Below are 19,653 nucleotides of genomic sequence, written 5' to 3'. Positions count from 1 at the left end.
TTGGGTTACTGCTTTGTCAGAGTTGACGCTTGAAGAGCGCTTTTTTTATTCATCGTTTTAGAGATGTAAATTGTCATGTATTTAAAGGACAAGGAAAGTCAAAATCTATTAAGCACACTATTAAGTAGTACTACTATTGCTGTGTAAAAATGCTATATTTCTGACTTGCCTAATGAAAGATTTACAGAGATACATATACATACCCCCCAACTGTCCCGCTTTTCGCGGGACAGTCCCGGTTTTTACAGCGCGTCCCGCTGTCCCAGATAGTTGAATGAATGTCCCACATTACGAAAATGCAGAACATTCATTGAACAACCCAGGGACAGCGGGATGCGCTCGCTGGAGCCGAGCGCTCAGGCTCCGGCTCGTTCCGTGGCTCCTGCTCCTTATGCGGCTCCTCTAACTGCAGCGACAGGCCCTTTTATAATGTTGCGCCCGTGCGTACGTGTGACGTCACACGTACGCACAGGCGCAACCTTATAAAAGGGCCTGTCGCCGCCGTAGAAGGAGCCGCATAAGGAGCAGGAGTCTCAAGAAGCAGCATCTATGGGGGGGAGCACTGTGTATTGGAGGTACTCTCTATGGGGGCAACTAGGGGCTACTGTGTATAGGGGGCACTGTGTATTGGAGGTACTCTCTATGGGGGCAATTAGGGGCTACTGTGTATAGGGGGCACTGTGTATTGGAGGTACTCTCTATGGGGGCAATTAGGGGCTACTGTGTATAGGGGCACTGTGTATTGGAGGTACTCTCTATGGGGGCAATTAGGGGCTACTGTGTATGGGGGGTACTGTGCATGGGGGGCATTGTGTATTGGAGGTACTCTCTATGGGGGCAATTAGGGGCTACTGTGTATGGGGGGGTACTGTGTATGGGGGAATTGGGGGCACTGTGTATGGGGGCATTGTGTATGGGGGGGTACTTTCTATGGGGGAAATTGGGGGCACTGTATGGGGGCATTGTGTATGGGGGGTACTTTCTATGGGGCAGTGTATGGGGGCTACTGTCTGTCTATGGGGTCAATTGGGGGCACTGTCTATGGAGGGCATTGTCTATGGGGGTAAATGGGGCACTGTGTATGGGGGGTACTGTCTATTGGGCCATTGGGGCAAAAAAATGAATTTTAAAAATGGGGTGTGGTAATTGGGGCGTGGTCAAAAAAAATTGCCGCGCTGCGCGCACCAAATCTTTTTGTCCCTCTTTTCATTTTTCAAATGTTGGGAGATATGCACATACTAGAATCTACATACTTGTTTCAGTGAACGGTGCCACCATCTTGTCCAGCATGTCACAGAGTGTCCCCCCCACCCTACCCCACAGCATGTCACAGAGTGTCCCCCCCACCCTACCCCACAGCATGTCACAGAGTGTCCCCCCCACCCTACCCCACAGCATGTCACAGAGTGTCCCCCCCACCCTACCCCACAGCATGTCACAAAGTGTCCGCCACTACCCGCCCCCCCCCCCCACATCATGTCACAGATCATCCGGCAGCACACACACACCCCTGTCGCCGCTCGCTGGCTACTCGTATCTGCCATACTACTGCCATATCTGCCGGTTACTCGTATCTGTCACTCACCCACCCCCCTTCCCCGCCACTCCCTCTCCTGCCATGCTGACACAAACCCCCCCTCCTGCCATGCCGCTCCCCGCTCCTGCCATGTTGACACAAACCCCCCCGCTCCCCGCTCCTGCTACAAACCCGCACCTGCATGTCACAGAGTTCTCGTCGCTGCGTCGCCATGGCAACCAGACGCTCCTGCTGTGTGCGCATGCGCCACCTACAGTAACAAGTCGCCAAGTCTGGGAAGGAGCGATGCATTATGGGAATCTTCTCTACACAGTTCAGTGTTTTTTTTTCCTGTTTGGCTTTGATCTTCTGAACAGGTGAAGTATGGGGTGACTAAAAGGAGACATATCCTATAAAAATTAAGAATGTACCTGTGAATTATACTCCTCCAGATATAGAAGGATTGTTCTTAAAAAAGCTGTGTTTCAGACTGATTTATTGAGAAATTCCACCAAAACCCCACTAGCCCTGCCCATCAGTTCCACTTACTGCTGCCTGAATTCTCTGAATGTGCAGGGGAGCCGGCGGCCCTCCATACACTGCACTATAAGATAGGAACCAATCAGCAGCTAGGCTGACCTGATAGGGAACTGAAGCCTGTCTTTGCTTGTGTGAGTGCAGGGCTGTGATTGGCTCTCCCCCTCCTACTGTGCTTCTGGCAGGGACCGTTAGGACACGCCCACTCTCTTCAAACTCGGACAGGGAAGCGAGAGAATCTATAGGGAGCTCCAATAAAGGGGCCATTGTTACAGATAGGATTAATTTTTAGCACAAAGTGAAATCAGCACCATATATTATTCATAATTGCCTACAATATTAGGGTTTCTCCTATTTATCCAATATGTCTCCTTTAAGGGCACTATTGAGGGAACTGAAGGTATGCCTGCAGCTTGAGATTAACTCTTTATTAGCCTTTCCTTCTCCTTTAAGCGTTCAAGCGTAGGCACCCAGCAGTTCCCCAGCTGCTTAACAACCACATCGCTTGTCTCTTGTGCAGAGGAATTATAATGAATGGTGGTAGTTGTTAAACAACAAAGGCACGCAAAGTGGGCATCTTTGAATTGCACCTTAACTGCTGCATGTAGTCGATGGTATAATATACATATTAAATTTATATTTTCTAATGAACGAAACTGACTTTTTTACACCAATCTATACTGCCAGTTAAAGGGCATGTACCTCTACAGAGTACTTTCAATTTCCCTGCACAAGCCTTGGCCATTAAATCTAGGGTTGCCAACTGTCTGGTTTTGACATGGACAAGGAAGGGCTGTCCAGGTCAAAACTGCTTGTCTGGTTTTCTATATTTGGAAATCTGGACATGACTTCCCTTGACGTAAGTCTTGTTCCCCCAATGTCACAATCCCCACCCCAGCATTATTTGTTCTGCCCCCCTGCCCAGAGTCCCAGCTGCCAGAAGGTGGCAACCCTATTGATGTTATGTACTCTCCTTTGCTCCCAATTAGACAGATTATGATTGCAGCCTGTCCATCTTTGATCCGGACAGCCTGTTTTTTTGAGGGCCTGTCCTAGTCAAAACTTCCTGCCTGGTTTTCCAAATGAGGAAGCCCAGACATGATTCTCCATGACTGACACAAAAATCAGCCTGTCACCATGACGCAGCCCTGCTCCCTGCTCAATAACTGCCTTTGCAGACTAGTACCAGCAGAACATGGATCACACTTAACTTTTGTAACCCCTAATTGGCTATATAATAGTCAAAATCCAGGCTAGTTAGGTGTTCAGAGCTGGAGTGTAGTGAAACTACAACTCACTGTAGCTGTGTGCAGTGCAATTTAACAAAGATGGACGCTGGAAAGGTTCTTGCAGTTGAACTATAGACAGGTTTATTGTCAGAGACAAGTAAAGATGAAGGATATTGCATATACTCACATACATACAGTATGTTAAATGATAGTACACTCTGAGGACAGCAAAGAGAGGATGCACACTGGTTTATCCCACCTCCTTTAGAGTCTGGGCAGGGTAAATGCACCTAGTCAGCTTGGCACCCCTTTGGAAGCAGTCTGGATAGATACCTCAGTCCTCAGGTTGAATACCTCTAGCTTTAAGAGTCCTACAGCCAACTGTGGATCTGGGATGAGATACTGTCTGTCTCTTATGTCTTAACCGTGGCCCTATGCTGAGGCAACAGTGCCTGTATGGAAGGGTATTTCCTTTTCTACATTCCTTGGTGCTCCCTTCCCTCTCTATCTCACTCTCCTAGAGAGTGCTCTACAAGAGTAACTATCTAACTGGTCCTCGTTCACGGGGTCCCTATTTCTGACTTCTCTAGAGTATAAGATGGTTACTCTAGGGTAGAGGTGCTTTACTGAGGCCCTGTTGATTCCAGGCTCAGTGGACCTTCTTACCCAGAACGGGCCTTTGCTAAGTGAAAGAGGAAGGTGAGAGGTTCCGCAAGTATTTCTCGACCGGCACATCACTAATTCACCGGGTTTACTCACAGCACAGTTTCTCAGAGGCAAGTGGAACAGGCAACATCACATGAAAAGTGTAAAACTTCCCCGAGGACAGACTTGGCAGGAATCTCACTTCACCTTGGTGACATTCCGTAATGCCCTGGATCACCTCAAGGGAATTATCTATCCTGATTTCTTATCCAGTGGGATCCCTGCACTACAGGCAATATCACCTAAGAGAGATACCTCCAATCTGCTACTCCTACATTGGAGCTCAGGACTGCTCTTTCTTATTCAACGCTAACTGACTTACACTCATTGAGTGTACTATTATATGAGCTACACCTGCCACTATCTAATGCCTCATTCACAGGGCCCTGTTTCCCATTTCACGTACCTTTTTTACTAGGCCCAAGGCCCAAGCTCTCAGCAGATATCAACCTTGTTCCTCAGGTGGAAGCCAAAGAAAGAGTACACACTCTTTCTCTCCTTTATAAAAACTAAGGAGATACAACACCTCTTAACCAAATCTGGAACTTTCAGGGTAAACTATAACCTGGAAAGGGAAACACTGCGGAAACCCTCCCCTCTCAACTTTATATTAGGCCCAGCTCTTAGCAGACCAAAGTTAGGAGATTTCCAACCAGATGGGCATTTGCAAGCCATAGGGCTACTGATGTGCAAATCTGTCCCATTTCGCTTCACCAAAAAATTAGTTGAAAAATTTGCGAAACTGCAAAAAATTTGTGAAGCAGAGCTACTGCATGACTTTTTTGGCATGACCGCAATTTTTTTATGTGACCTTGACTTTTTCCTCTCTTGGCGAATTTTTGTGGCAGTTTTGCAAAAAAATTTGGCAATTTGAAATGCAGAGCTTCGCTGCAAATCAATGCCTGCTGAAAAAATTCGCTCATCACTATATAGGGAAACTTTGGGTGACTTCAAAAAGCTGAAGCGACAGATATGTTTTCCTATTGGCGATTTCTATTCTAGCTGGTAGGAAAGCTTCAAGGAAATTAGTCACCACCACTAGAGGAGATTAAGGTGTGCTTTTTTCATTCAATAAAGGGCTAGTTAAACATTAATAAGTTAAGTTTTGGACACATCAATATAGGCCTTAGTTCTTTAGAGTTATTCCTTTTGCATTAATCTAATAGCCTTTATTGTTTTATTGTTGGAGTTGGTGGTTTAGAATAGGTATAGTAAGAAAAAAGGAAAAAAATCAGAAGGTCTCTACCGCAAGAATAAATATATAGAGGATTAAAAGGATAAGAAAAATTTGAATTACATTAAATCCAAAGGATGGATATGTAAAGTAGGGGTCCGAAGGCTGATAGTTTTGCTTTCTCTCTTCTTTGTATAAATTGGAATCTAGGTAGGAATTATTTGAAAGTTTTAACTTGACGGGCATGTGTTTAACCTTCTGTATATGGTATTATGAATTTTTCTATATACTTTAGAAAGAATGAAAAGAAGCATAGTTCCAACAGGCACGGTGAGGGGTGGTATTGGAGGGTGCATCCTTTGAGCCACACATTCACACAAGGCTGCACCCACCCTAGTTTTAATGGCTGCTTTAGCTTGCTGGTAAAGACAGTGGCAATAAAAAAGCTAAGCTTTTTTTCATTCTTCTGTTTTTCTCTCCTCTTTTCCCTTCTGTACCTCTAACTCCACCAATAAAACTTAAGAGTAAAAGCCATTAGATTAATGGAAAAGGTACATGTATGGACAGCTTTACTGCTGAGGTATACAGCTAAAAAGGTTTATATACATGCAAAAGAGCAAAGTGCTAATTTGGACACAATATTGAGCTTACGTTGATGCTATTTGGAAAGGTACTTCTCATACATGCTTTGTTGAAGTATGTATGCAATGAGCTTACGTTATGGTGGATGCAGTTTAGCATACATCTGCAGTTATTCTTGAATTCTGATAAAAATGCTTTATAGTGAGTATAAAATAACGTTATTTTTATCTAAATATTGAGCTTTGAACTTGCATTTGTAAATGAGCCGGCAGGTTCAGTAACAATCATTTGTGAATATCAGCAGCCTCTGTAATGTAGCAAAGGAGGGCTGTACAAGGGCAGACGTTTTTCTACACAGTTGGTAATGTACAGTGCATTTATTCTGCATGTTGTAATTAGCTGGGTCAAGCTAAAACAAAAGGGCACATGGTCTATTCTGTTTTTTTTTCCTATGGTCAACTGTTTCTCTCTTAGTGCCACACCAGGTGGAAAATATGCTATTATTCTCCTAACTGCTTTTTTAAGTACCTTAACCCAAAACCACAGGGGGCCCAGTGCAGACACAGTGAATTTTGCAGAAACACTATGAAATCTGCTTTGTGTGTCTGCACCCAGGCCAACACAGTGGTTACAGGTGCAGCCACATCAAAAAGTGCTTAGGAGCGTGGGGGTGGATTCTTGGCCTGCGTTCATCCACAGGCCTAGAATCCACCTGGTGTGGCACTAGCCTACCACCCCAGCTGGCCAACATAAGATTGAATCATACAGCTTGCCTAGATCTGGTATTGTTTAAATGTCTTCTGGTACCTACATAATGTTGTGCTTTGCATTTCAGGAAGCCTGTCCTCACTGTAAAATACTGTAGCGGTCATAAAGGCAGCCCTGTGTATCTGGGATTTTTAGCCCTCCCATTAATAAGACGATCATGCAGTAACCATTGATTGTATACTTGCCTGAAGCTCTTTGATTGGTTATTTTACCTATAAGTACCATATGATGTGCTGTATCAATTTAGCCTATGACTAAGTGCCCACTAAGGCATAAACCATGCAAAAAGATCAATCTACACTGTAATAATCTGGTTTGTGCCAGCCTGCTGTATACTAAGTAGTATGAATTACCTCCATTAAACTTATGGTCTGAGTCTTCTACACTTGGACCCCACATTATTTGCAGTGAGTCTACCCCTGTCTACTGGTCCTACTATGTATAGTGTCTCTCATTAACTCAAGCTTTTCTTGCGGTGACATGCATAAAAAACCCATCACCTGGAAACACATGAACACTCATCTAGAAGAGCCCTAAGGCAAGCCCTACAGTTGGAATTTACACTGTGGAGTTCTTGCTGGTAGAAATAAATAGTTACAAGAATGCAAAAAAATAAAATTGATAAGCACCAGTTATAAATCACAAACTAAGTTTACAGCAAATCAAAGGGTTTTAGCAACATTTTTCTATTGCTGTTATTAAATTTTGCATAAGTGCTGGTGACCAAAACATGTAGTGGCACTCTTAATTAATCATTAGCATCGTTTGTTTCTGCTCTCTGGCATTTTCACCAAATTTCCCAATATAAAAAGGTTTGTTGAACATTTTCCATTATCTATCTAACTATTATTAGATCCCCAGTTTAATAAGCAATTAGGCAATATTAATTTCAATATCATTATGTATGTACAGTATGAGCAATGGTACAATTAGCAAAATGAAAAAAAAAACTACTACAAAAGCAGACTATGAACTTGACATCAGATAAGATTTATTCTCACCAAATGTTCAAAATTACACAAAATGGGTCATCAACATGGGACATTAAGCATAACACAACTTGAAGAAATAAAACAAGTTTCAATTCTTTTTTCTTACAATAAAGGGGCACAATCTGGACCCTAAATCTGTATATAATTATTCTCTGAATAAATACTGTGCTCACTCCTGTATTAGGCTAATAATGCCACACACACTGCATATTCTCCGCCGTAGGCAGTTCCACCCCATACCATCCCATGTGCGTATTGAGAGAAATAAATGCAATCTGCCTGTCACTGTGCATAAAAGTCAGATTCTGGCCCGAAAATGGTGAATTTTTTATGGCCAAAATCAGGCCCATGAATTGCCATCATTCCTGTTACAACACACACAGGGCCTTTCTTCACTTCAATTTTAATGCTGGCAGAGAAAAAAACAGTACCATTATCCAAAGGGTGGCTTAATTATTAGTAATTTGCACATTCAATTTTTTATGGTGCTAAAATTTGGATGATATTATAATAGGTGAACACATTACATGCAAATCCAATCCAAATAATTAACAGACAAGAAAATGGGGTAATTTATGGCTTTTCTTTAAATTATTAAAAAAGTGGTTTACATATGCTTTACCTAAAATGATTTTATAACGTAATATTTTCCTGAGTTACCCCTAGCCATATTAAAATACTTTTTTTGTCCCAACAATGCACAAAATATACCTCTACAATATATATCAATTAAAATTCAAAATGAATACAGTAGAGGTTGCTTGCTCTGTAAAAAAGGATGTTTCAAACATTATTATTATTCCCTTTGAAAACCATTTCTTATTAATGGTGTTTCAATACTGAATATTTAACACTTTTTTTTTTTTTTTACACTGTGCAGTTTGAGGAATTTGAGTGGGAACATCAAATATGAAAACATAAAATACTTGGTTTATAAAACATTAGCCAACTGCATATGAAATTGGCATACGCTTGGAAAGTTTTGAAGTGAAGTGGAAGAACACTGTAGTATCAAATACTTTGAAAAAAAATTTGGCTTTCTAAACTTGATATAAAAAAAAATATATAATGGTATGTTTTCCTTAAGTGATTTTTAGCCAGAGCTGTTATCAAATGCTATCCTGAGCTGAATTATACTGTTAAAATAAGTGAACATCCTGCTGGTGTAAGTAATCTGCTGGAATCCAGATATTAATCTGAAACACATTGTCACTTAGGTACAATAAATCTCACTGAAACAAAACTACAAATGTTATTGAAATAAACAGTATTTAAACTCAGCAGGCTAAGGCTCTGTACCAACATCTTAAACATTCTTTTGGGCATCAGGTACAATTGTATGTTTTCCTGCAACAGGCAAAACTGACTGTACAAGTGGGCATTAATATATGGCCTTCCCTGCAGAACTCAAAATCCTATTTATAACCAGCTGTTTTTTAAGCAACATAGCAAAAGATAGAGATGTTCCATCTTTTACAAGCATATGGGAACATCTAAAATAAACAAAAATAAAATCCTTTCCTGCAAACCCCGACATAATAAAATAGGATCTTATTATTTAGAAATAAACTAATTATTGCTCAGTACAGAATATATATGCCATTTTGTTCTACACAATGTTTTTTTTTTTTTTTGAGAGCTTAATTATCAAACAGACTAGAAGATGGAATATTGTCACCGGTAATGCAGGTTTTTAAAAATAATATTTTGTTAAAAAAGTTTAAAAGGATTGGGGGTTAGCAAAATAAAACCAAATTTTCATTGCCTCCAGTTAAGTATGAAACATGTTAGAACATGTTTCATGTAAAGCAAAACTGAAATATATCTTCTTTCAAACTCAGTGTCTAGAAGAACGCCGCCTGTTGTCATAACCTCTGTCTTCATAATAGTACTCTTCTTGATGGCCCCTGTAGTGTGTTTCCCGGCTGTAATGGTGGCCATCACTCATATATGGATGAGAGCCATGCACTCTGTCTTTGCGCTGGGCAGAAGAATCATATCGCCTTGAAGGCTGCTGGGAACTTTGGCTGTACTGATTATAATACATTTGAGATGAAGGCGGAGAGAAGCTTGATTGTGACTGTGCTTGTGATCCTGTTCCATACTGAGACTGCTGCCACATAAAACTGTTTATCTGGAGAAAGATTTGAAAACAACGATTCAAAAGATGTTAACCAATAAAAAGAAACACTTAATGCAACCTATCGTTCACTGAAAAAAAACACCAAATTTATCATTATCAAAATAATGCAATATGCTATAAAATGCACATTTAACAGAGGCAATTGAAATTGTATCCATAATTTCTACATACACCTCAAGTCAAACAAATGTAACTGCTTTTTAGGAAGTAGGAGCTTGGAAAGATGTGTTTCAGTAGGTGCTGCATACAAGTTTGGTTTCAATTAGGTCTGTAAGCTAAGAGGCAGATTTATCAAAATATGAGTTTAGAGCTCAACACAGAAAAAAATCACCCACTTTCTATTCATTCCTATGGAATTTTTAGAAGAGTATTTATCAAATAGTGAGTTCTAACTTTCACGCATTGATTAAAAATCCAATGGGAATGAATAGAAAGTGGGTGAATTTTTCTGTTGTGAGCAATATAAGAAAAACAGCTGATAAAATAGTAATTTAAAACTAGAAAGGGAAGTTTGAGAACAAACTTCATGTTGGGTTGAAAAACATGAAGTCACTGAATGGGCTCCGCCCACTTTCTCTAACCTTGGGCCACAGTTATACAGTAAAAACCACTGTGCAAAGTTTGGTTTTAAAAGTGTCTGCATGGCAGCAACTTAAATTTCCCCACTGAAAGTTAACGACATCTGATTGGCGGTTGGTGGCTCCACCCCCTTTTTCTAACCTGGAACTGCAGTTACCCAGTGACTAACTCTGCGAAGTTTAGGGACCCTAGGATTAATAGTTAAAGAACGGCAGCAATTACACCAATAAAAGTCAATAGGTGAATTGTGATTGGTGGTTCCGCCCACTTTTTCTAACCTTGAGTCGAAGTCACCCAGTGACAAACAGTGGGCACCCTGGCATAAATAGTTTAAGAATGACGGCATTTTAAATTTAAACCAATAAAATTCAATTTATGAAATCTGATTGGCTGTTAGTGGCCCAACCTACTTTTCCTATTTTCGAACTGCAGTCCCCCAGTGACCAACATTGCAAATTTTGGGGACTCAGGCATTCATTGTGAGGCTGACAGCATTTTACACTTCACCATTGAAAGTAAATAGGTGAAATGTTATTGGCTGTTGGTGGCTCTGCCCACTTTTTTTCTAACTTTGAACGGCAAATACCCAGTGACTAACTCTGGAAACTTTAACAACCCTGGAATTAATACTTAAACAATGGCATCAGTTTAAATATAAACCAAGGAATCTAATGGGTGGAAATGGATTGGCTGTTGGTAGCTCCTCCCACTTGTTTGGGAACCCTGACATAAATAGTGTGAGCAAAGCAACATTTTAAATATAAACCAAAAAAATTCAATAGGTGAAGTCTGATTGGCTGTTGGTGGCTCCACCCACTTTTTAAAACCTAAAAATGCAGTTCCCTAGTGACCCTGCTGTTAATACTGTGAGAATGGCAGCAGGTTGAATTTCCCATTGAAAATCAATAGGTAAAATCTGATTGGCTGTTGTTGGCTCCACCCACTTTTTCTAACTCTGAACTGCAGTTACCAGGTGACTAGCTCTGCAAAGTTTGGAGACCTTAGTATTAATACTTAAAGAATGGCCGCAGTTTAAATTTAAACATATGAAGTCCATAGGTGAAATCTAATTGGTTGTTGTTGGCCCCGCCCATTTTTTCTAACCTTGGGTACAAAGTCATGCAGTGACTGACTGTGCAAAGTTTGCGAACTCTGGCATCAAACCAATAAAATTCAATAGGTGAAATATGATTGGCTGTTGGTGGCTCCACCCACTTACAAAAATACAAAAAAACCTTAAATGCATAGTCACCCAGTGTCTGACTATGCAAAGTTTGGGAAGCCTGGCAACAAACCAATAAAAATCAATAGGTGAAATCTGATTGGCTGTTGGTGGCTCCGCCCACTTTTCAAAACTAAAATTGCAGTCCCCTAGTGACCAACTGTGAAAAGTTTGTGGACCACCCTGGTGTTAATTCTGTGAGAATGGCAGCAGATTGAATTTCAAGAAAAAAGCATATGGCACTCAGGACTACAAACAAGGGTAATACCCTTTTAAAAGTTTATTGCGGAGGTGCAACGTTTCGGGGCAATGTGACCCCTTTATCAGATTGAATTTCCCCATTGAAAGTCAATAGGTAAACTCTGATTGGCTGTTGGTGGCTCCGCCCACTTTTTCTTACCTTGAATGCGCAGTCACCCAGTGACTGACTGTGCAAAGTTTGGAAAATCTGGCATCAAACCAATAAAAATCAATAGGTGAAATCTAATTGGTTGTTGTTGGCCCCACCCACTTTTCTAAACTTGGAACATAGTCACCTAGTGACAAACTGTGCAAAGTTTGGGGACCCTGACATTAAACATGTGAGAATGGCAGCAGTTAAAATTTTCCCACTGAAAACAATGAAAAAAATCTGATTGGCTGTTGGTGGCTCCACCCACTTACAAAAAAAAAAAATAAAAATCTTAAATGCGTAGTCACCCAGTGACTGACTATGCAAAGTTTGGGAAGCCTGGCAACAAACCAATAAAAATCAATAGGTGAAATCTGATTGGCTGTTCACATCTCCGCCCACTTTTGGGCATCCAACAATCATCATATTTTCATTCAGGCTGAGGCCATGACTGTGTGATTCAAGTTTGGGGAGTGTAGCCTTAAAGCTTTAAGTTTGGCAGCAGTTTCAATTTCCGCATAAAAGTCAATGGGTACAATATGATTGGCTGCTGTTGGCCCCTCCTACTTGTGGGGTTTTTAAAAAAAGAAAAAAAAACCTGAATGCGTAGTCACCCAATGGCTGACTGTGCAAAGTTTGGAAAATCGGGCATCAAACCAATAAAAATCAATAGGTGAAATTTGATTGGCTGTTGGTGGCTCCGCCCACTTTTCAAAACTTAAACTGCAGTCCCCTAGTGACCAAGTGTAAAAAGTTTGGGGACCCTGGTGTTATTACTGTGAGACTGGCAGCAGGTTGGATTTCCGCCAAATCAATAGGTAAAATCTGATTGGCGGTTCACAGCTCCACCCACTTTTGGGCATCCAATAATCATCCTATTTTCATTCAGGCTGAGCCCATGACTATGTGATTCAAGTTTGGGGAGTGTAGTCTCAAAGCTGTAAGATTGGCAGCAGTTTCAATTTCCCCATTAAAGTCAATGATTAAAATTTGATTGGCTGTTGTTGGCCCCTCCCACTTTGGCGTCATCCAACAAATGTTGCTGCTTCATTCGGGGTGACCCCATGATTATGTTATTCAAGTTTGGGGGGTGTAGCTTCAAAGCTGTAAGTGTGGCAGCAGTTTGAAAATCTTCCCTGTCAAAGTCAATGGGAAAATTGGGGTGTTCGGCGCGGCGCCACAAAAAGACTGGGGGCCGGATCGCTTAGAAAAGCACAAGCAACCTGCTCCACTATAGGGCGAAGAAGTGTGGGGAGAGTTTGGGTGTTGTACCCCTAAAACTGTAGGAGGAGTAGCGTTTAGAAAATGGGGGGCGCTAAGAAGAAGAAGAAGAAGCGGAAGAATAAGCTAAAGTCGAAGAACAGTATGTTGGGGTTTTCAACCCAACATAAATACTCCAAAGAACTTAATTCAGCACTTCAAAAATACAGAAAACTTTAATACAAAAATGGAAATAGTGTCATAAACGTTCTACTTTATGGCAATAACCAGCAACTTTCTACCATGAGTGAAAAGCCAGCTTTGAAATTATAAGAACTTACCACTGCTTGTCTCTGAAGGTTATCTGGTGAAGAAAATGATCTCTGTAAATTTTGAACAGGAGAGTGTCCAGGGGATTTTATGTAATCTCCATTTCTGTCATACCTATAGAAAGCAAGACCATGCAATTAGTAAGTAAATATTCAATATGGCTTGAGAAAATAGAGCAGCAGATAAATGAGATTTGAGATCATGTTATGCAAAAAAAACCACATTATAGATGCAAGAATTTTGGAATTCAACCAAATACTGAATCATTAAGAAAAACAAACCCAATTACAAATTGGCATATTCAAAAAACAAAAAGAAAAAAATCTAACCTCAAATCCCTAACCTTATCATACTCACTTGAACAACTTTGCATTATGTTATAACAATTTAAAGGCTGCCCCCTTGTTATGGGTAAATACACACCGTCACCTCAAGAAGTGGACACTAACTTTTTGCATTAATCAGTGACATCCAATTTGCACTGAACTGCATAATACACATGTTGGGTATGCAGATGCCAGTTATGTAAGAGTGCTTCCCCCATTTACCACCTGCTTGAAATCCAGACCATAAAGGGCTACACACCCCACCAACTTTTGTTCAAGCTGTCTCAGTCAACTGTTAACCATTTGGTATATTGCTGCTCCCTGCATACAGTAAGCCCTATTCTAATAATCTTCAGATATATATGTAGCTGCTGTTTCTCAGCATTGCCATATTAACTAAATATACTAACATTTTTCCAAAAAAAAAAAAAAAAATTATAAAGCCATAATTTTTTATTATTTTAAAGTACTTTTAAGATTAGAAAATGATTCACTCTACAAATACCATTTTTTCACCCTTCCCAAAAATGTAGGTTTTATGTATTCATATTTGTGGGTGATATTGGGACCTCTTTATTAAGCAAAACATACTGTCAAATGAATGTTCAATAATAAAGGTTTCAATTTTTACCTGCTTCCATTTGGTGATGCACCAGTTGGACTCCCATTTCCATTTGTGTGTATTGAATGAGGAGAATTATTGCCATCCTGTGGAATATGTTTACTTCCTAAAATGGAAAAAAAAGTAGTTAATTTATATTCCTTTAAGCTAAATGCTTTTGTCTTTATTTAAAACAGTGATGCTGGACAATTATGTTGGGGAAAGGTCTGCAATTGTAAAATATTTTACACATAAATGAAAAGTAACAAATGCCTTGATAAACACCTAATTTTTCCCCAATACAGTGGACCTCTCTAACACTTAATGACAAGCTGTCATGATGGTAAAAAAAGGAAAAATAAAAATCTGTCATTACGGCACAATTTCCCATTCATGGCAGTTGTGCCAGGCAAAAGGGATGATTATTACAAACCTCATAATGGAGAATCAACAGAGCCTCTAAAACAACTCTCAATGAGGAAAGATTCTCACAGGGTTCATTTAGGGGGGAGGGGTTGTCTAAATTTACTGTGATGTATTTAAAAAAAAAAATTTACTGTCACCTGCTGCAGAAGTTTGAATAAGATTTGACAGTTAAATCAAATAGATTGGTGTGCGTGCCCCTTTTCCCACAGACAATATTATAGCTGACTGTCCTGATTGGCACAAAGGGTGCATATAGAGACAGAGAGAAAGATTGCTGTACAGAACAACGTTAGGAATTTAAACCAAAAGAAAATTACTTGTTGCAAACAGGGTGGTCCTCTGAGCCCATTTGCACAATTACATTAATATTCTATTATTGAGACTGCTAATAGCAGACTCAACTCTCTCTCCGACTGTACAGGAAGTGCAGATCGAGCCACTGACCTTTAAAGAAAGCTATTAAACACTTTTATTAGCAGTCTAAAACTGGTTATTTCAAACACCAATTAACAATAGAACATTAAAATAAACAGCTAAACTACTCTGAGTAAGTTCACATGAATTAATTATTTGGGTTTAAGACCCCATTACACATGGGGTGTAATCACTACGAGTAGTGAAGTGCCTGCTTTTCATTCAATTCAATGGGAAAATGGTGGTAAAGCTAAGAAATTCAGCTCTACTATGAGTTTGGAGAAGCAAAAAAATTTATGCACACTCAAAAATTCCGAAAAAAAAGACAATTTTATTAAATACAAAACATAGAAAATAAATCCCAACGCATTTCAACCCAAAAATGGGTCTTCATCAGGGGCAAAAAAAAAAGTTAAAAAAGGGCCCTTTTTGAGTGTGCATACACTTTTTTGCTTCTGTGATCTTTCTTGGAGTTGCTGAATGGGTTTTCTCCAGTGTACTGCACCTCTTTCTTGATTGCGGTACTGGTAAGGTGTGCACTCTAATATTTTGTATTACTACTATGAGTTTGTCACTGAAGTGGATTCTGGCAATTGACCCTGTATGCCATAGCCCAAATCAATATGATTCATATCATGCCATGGTTATAATCTACTAGCAGGTACTAGTCTCATGTGAAGTCTCTAGTAAACATTCCTACTAGTTAATTTGTATGACTATGTCCCTCTACTGTACCTGATCTGTATTGTATTTTGAGAGGCCTTCCAAAAAGCTTGATTCCATTTAGCAGACTCATTCCATAGGGAACAGATTCTTCGTGTTTGAAATTCACAAAAGCAAATTGTTTTGGTTTTCCATCTTTATCCTTGGGGATTTTAACACTGATTGCAGGACCTGCCTGTAAATCAAGAAACGGTAGTTACCAAAACAGAAATAATATAGACATTTACAGCAAATAGGTACAATCCGTAATCCTTCGGTTGCTGCAACTACAGTTCCTATTAGCCTACAGCTCCCTGTGGACTCAACGCACTGGAGTTACCACTTCAGCAACTCAGGAAAGAAGCACAGCGGACTAGTGGTAATACAGTCACTACATAGCACAAATTGGCAGGGTTAGGAAGGCCTTCTATAAAGACGTTGAGGAAGTGCTGCAGCGGCTACAAACCTGCAAAAATAACTCGAACAGCAGTTCCTCTGTGGCTCTCGGGTCCAAATTACCCACAAACAGTGTTCGGTCTGCCTCGGCTGCTCCCATTTCTCCAAAACAACTACACGTTTGGAAGCTACCACTTCCCACTACTTCCGGCTACTTTGTCTCGCCCAACGTCATCAGTTTGAACCCGGAATGACTTGACGCCTTACGTGTCGCAGCCTGTTGTGCGTATATGGGCGTGGAAAACGTAAAGTGATAGGCTGATTTCAGCTTGTTTTGAACTGCGCGCTCCGGAATCTTCATCCGTCTTGTTTAAAGGATTCATTTTCTTGATTTAAAGAACGGGAGTTTCACTTCTGGGTTATAAAGTTGTTATTGGCGAAGTTTACGGCTCTTTATGTCCTTTGTAGGCGTAATTGGATGTATCAATGCAAACGGTTTGCTCGTATTATCTACAGTCTGCGGATAAAGGACCAGAAGTACCACGTTGCTCACAGGCTAGATCTGCAGTATGTGGAGCCTCTTGTGCAAACAGCAGCCAATGGAAACAAGGTGCAAGTGTTGATAATGCTGTGTTGTCCCTTTAATTCCAGCTGATCATTGCCTTATTCGCGCCATAGTGCCTTGGAACTTTGTTTGCTGGACTTTGGATTTGCCAAACGCAAAACAGGAGCATTTTAGTTTTTGCCTATTTTGGTAAATACATGCACATTTACAACTTTGCACACATTTTTTGCTTTTAATAGTTTTTCCCCATAGCATAATATATTATTTTTTTATTAAGTATTGCCTTTTTTCCTGTAATAGGTTTGCTGTGCAGAGAGGCAAGCATTTCAGGGATTTTGACCTCCAGTCTAATTATCCATTTTTTATTATTACCTGGAGTCATGTATTGATATTTTTATTTGCTATTCAGAATTCTTATTGATTTGCTTGCTTTATTTTTACTGTAAAACGTGACTACTCAGTCCATTATTCCCACTGATTCTATTCTGATTTGAACATTGGTTAACTTTAACTCTTGATGCTTACTTAATCAAAAGGTTACAATTTGTTTTTCTTTCAACCAATTATTTTGCTAATCTTTGTACAGTTAACCTGATCTCTTTATTTCATTCACTTTGCTAATTAGTTGTTGTTGTTTTTTGTGCCCGTGTATATAATTTTGACCAAATGGCCAAAAGGGTTTATAGCACTGGAAAAACTGATAGGGTTTGCATGATGAATTCCAGCTCAGAGGAGTTTAGTGACTATGATTCTGAGTATGAGCCCTTTGGCTCAGAAACAGACTTTTCTACAGATGAATCAGAGATTGGAGATAGTAGTAGCTCTGTTAGTGCAGAGGTTAGTTGTAGTGGCAGTGATATTGCTGACAGAGCAGAGGCTAGTTTTAGCGAATCCGTCAATTTACCAGAAGTGCCTACAGAGGAAAATACAGCTGAGGATGAGGTCACAATTGTAGATGCAGTAGTTGGAAGTGAGCCAATGTGGAGTCCTCCAAATAATTATTCCCCTGAGATACCCCTGTTTACTGCAGTTCCTGGAGTCAAGGTAAATACCAATAATTTTGAGCTTGTGGACTTTTTCCATGTATTTGTTACAGAGGATATACTACAGAATATGGTCTTTTACACCAATTTATATGCTGAGCAGTTTCTTGCCAGATGTCCATTACCTGAATATTCACAAGGTCATGCATGGCATCCCACCAATACACACGAGATAAAAAGATTCCTGGCACTCACAATAGCAATGGACCTCCATGAAGGACACACCTTGGCATCCTACTGGGATACCACTTCTATAATTTCCATCCCTCTCTTTTCAGCCATAATGCCTATAAATCGTTATCAAATTTTACTGCGGTTTCTACATTTTAATGATAATGCTACAGCTGCACCCCCTAACGAGCCTAGTCATGACAGGCTTCATAAATTGAGACCCCTTATTGAGAGCTTGTGTAAGCGTTTTGCTGAGGTGTACACCCCCACCCAAAATATTTGTGTAAATGAGTCCCCCGTGTTTTTTAAAGAGCGCCTAATGTTCCGCCAGAATAACCCAAAGAAGCGGTCCTGCTATGGGATGAAATTTTACAAACTCTGTGAAAGCAAGACCGGTTACACTGGTAACTTTATGATTTACGAAGGAACAGACTCCTTTTTAGATCCTCCAGGTTGTCCACTTGATTTTACCTTCAGTGACAAAATTGTTTGGGAGCTCCTAACGCCACTTTTGGGCAGAGGTTACCACTTATATGTAGATGACTTCTATACAAGTATACCCTTATTTAGAGCCCTACATAGTTTGGACACTCCAGCCTGTGGCATAGTAAGCCATAACCGAAAAGGCTTGCCCAGGGCACTGATAAATAAAATTCTAAGGCATGGAGAAACATATGCTCTAAGAAGCAATGATCTCTTGGCCATAAAATATTGTGATACCAAAAATGAATACATACTGACCACAATCCATGATGAGTCAGTCATTGTAGAACACAAAACTACCAATGGGCCCCCTAAAAGTAAGCCACTCTGTAGCAAAGAATACAGTAGGCATATTGACGGTGTTAATAAAACTGACCAAATCCAATATTACAATGCTGCCAGAAAAACAAAGGCCTGGTACAAAAAAGCAGCATTTTATATGATTCAAATGGCTCTTAACAATTCATATGTTGTCTATAAGGCAACAGTACCAGGTCCCAAATTGTCCTTTTATAATTACCAAGTGCAGCTGCTCCCTTCCTTGCTTTTTGGAGATGTCGAGGAGGCACCAGACATGTCTGATAATGATAATGTTGTCCGGATGGTTGGGAAGCACTTTATTGATAACATTCCACCCACACTTAATAAAAAGTACGCCCAAAGAGCCTGCAAGGTATGCCGCAAAAAGGGTATTAGGCGAGATGTGAGGTACTATTGTCCAAAATGCCCTAGCAAACCAGCCTTATGTTTCCAGCCATGCTTTGAGATTTACCATACTGTTGTACACTATGAAAAGGCTTGAACTCTGGCATGTGTGCTGGTAGATTAGAACTCTCTGCATTTGTCAGTAGTTTATAAAGTGGATGTAAGGCGCTCTGCCGGTCCGGCGCGTTCTCCTACCTTAGGTCGCGCCGGCCGGCAGACACGCTCTAGTAAGGGCCCGCACTTCCGGGTTCGGCAGGGACGGCGCATCGTTACTGCGCATGCGCGATGACGCGCGGACATGCGCAGTCGCGCACCTTGAAGCATTAGGCGCCATCTTTGTGCAGGTTTTCTAGTTCTTCCGGTTCCTTTTGTTTTGGCGCCAAATTCTGCTATTTAAACCCCTTCCTTCAGTGTTTCATTGCCCAAGCTGGCTTCTGGTTATTATCAGTACCT

At 40.5% G+C, this 19,653-nt stretch overlaps 2 protein-coding genes across 2 annotated transcripts; one reads left to right on the top strand and one right to left on the bottom strand.

The window, feature by feature from the left end:
• Positions 1 to 9,122: 9,122 nt before the first annotated feature.
• Positions 9,123 to 16,403, bottom strand: rbm7 (RNA binding motif protein 7). The gene is made up of 5 exons (NM_001016096.2): positions 16,304 to 16,403; positions 15,871 to 16,033; positions 14,326 to 14,422; positions 13,380 to 13,482; positions 9,123 to 9,637 (listed from the first exon to the last, which is right to left on the bottom strand). The coding sequence occupies exons 1-5, from the start codon at positions 16,391 to 16,393 to the stop codon at positions 9,341 to 9,343; spliced, it is 750 nt and encodes a 249-aa protein (NP_001016096.1). The 5' UTR covers positions 16,394 to 16,403; the 3' UTR covers positions 9,123 to 9,340.
• Positions 16,404 to 17,512: 1,109 nt separating this feature from the next.
• Positions 17,513 to 19,297, top strand: LOC100487470 (piggyBac transposable element-derived protein 4). Its single transcript, XM_002940454.3, has one exon. It carries the CDS (start codon positions 17,513 to 17,515, stop codon positions 19,295 to 19,297), a length of 1,785 nt encoding a protein of 594 aa, XP_002940500.3.
• The last annotated feature ends 356 nt before the right edge of the window (positions 19,298 to 19,653 follow it).

The sequence above is a fragment of the Xenopus tropicalis genome, chromosome 7, assembly GCF_000004195.4.
Source record: "Xenopus tropicalis strain Nigerian chromosome 7, UCB_Xtro_10.0, whole genome shotgun sequence".
Taxonomy (NCBI): Eukaryota; Metazoa; Chordata; class Amphibia; order Anura; family Pipidae; genus Xenopus; species Xenopus tropicalis.
Note: the sequence above shows the minus strand (reverse complement) of the source record. Positions and strands in the feature narration are given on the sequence as shown.

Coding starts and splice junctions, on each gene's coding strand:
- rbm7 (NM_001016096.2), bottom strand. CDS start 16,393: ATGGGAGCAGCCGAGGCAGACCGAACACTGTTTGTGGGTAATTTGGAC. Junction 16,034..16,303: donor TGTTCGAGTTATTTTTGCAG/GTTTGTAGCCGC, acceptor CTTGATTTACAG/GCAGGTCCTGCAATCAGTGT. Junction 13,483..14,325: donor GCATCACCAAATGGAAGCAG/GTAAAAATTGAA, acceptor TGCTTTCTATAG/GTATGACAGAAATGGAGATT.
- LOC100487470 (XM_002940454.3), top strand. CDS start 17,513: ATGAATTCCAGCTCAGAGGAGTTTAGTGACTATGATTCTGAGTATGAG.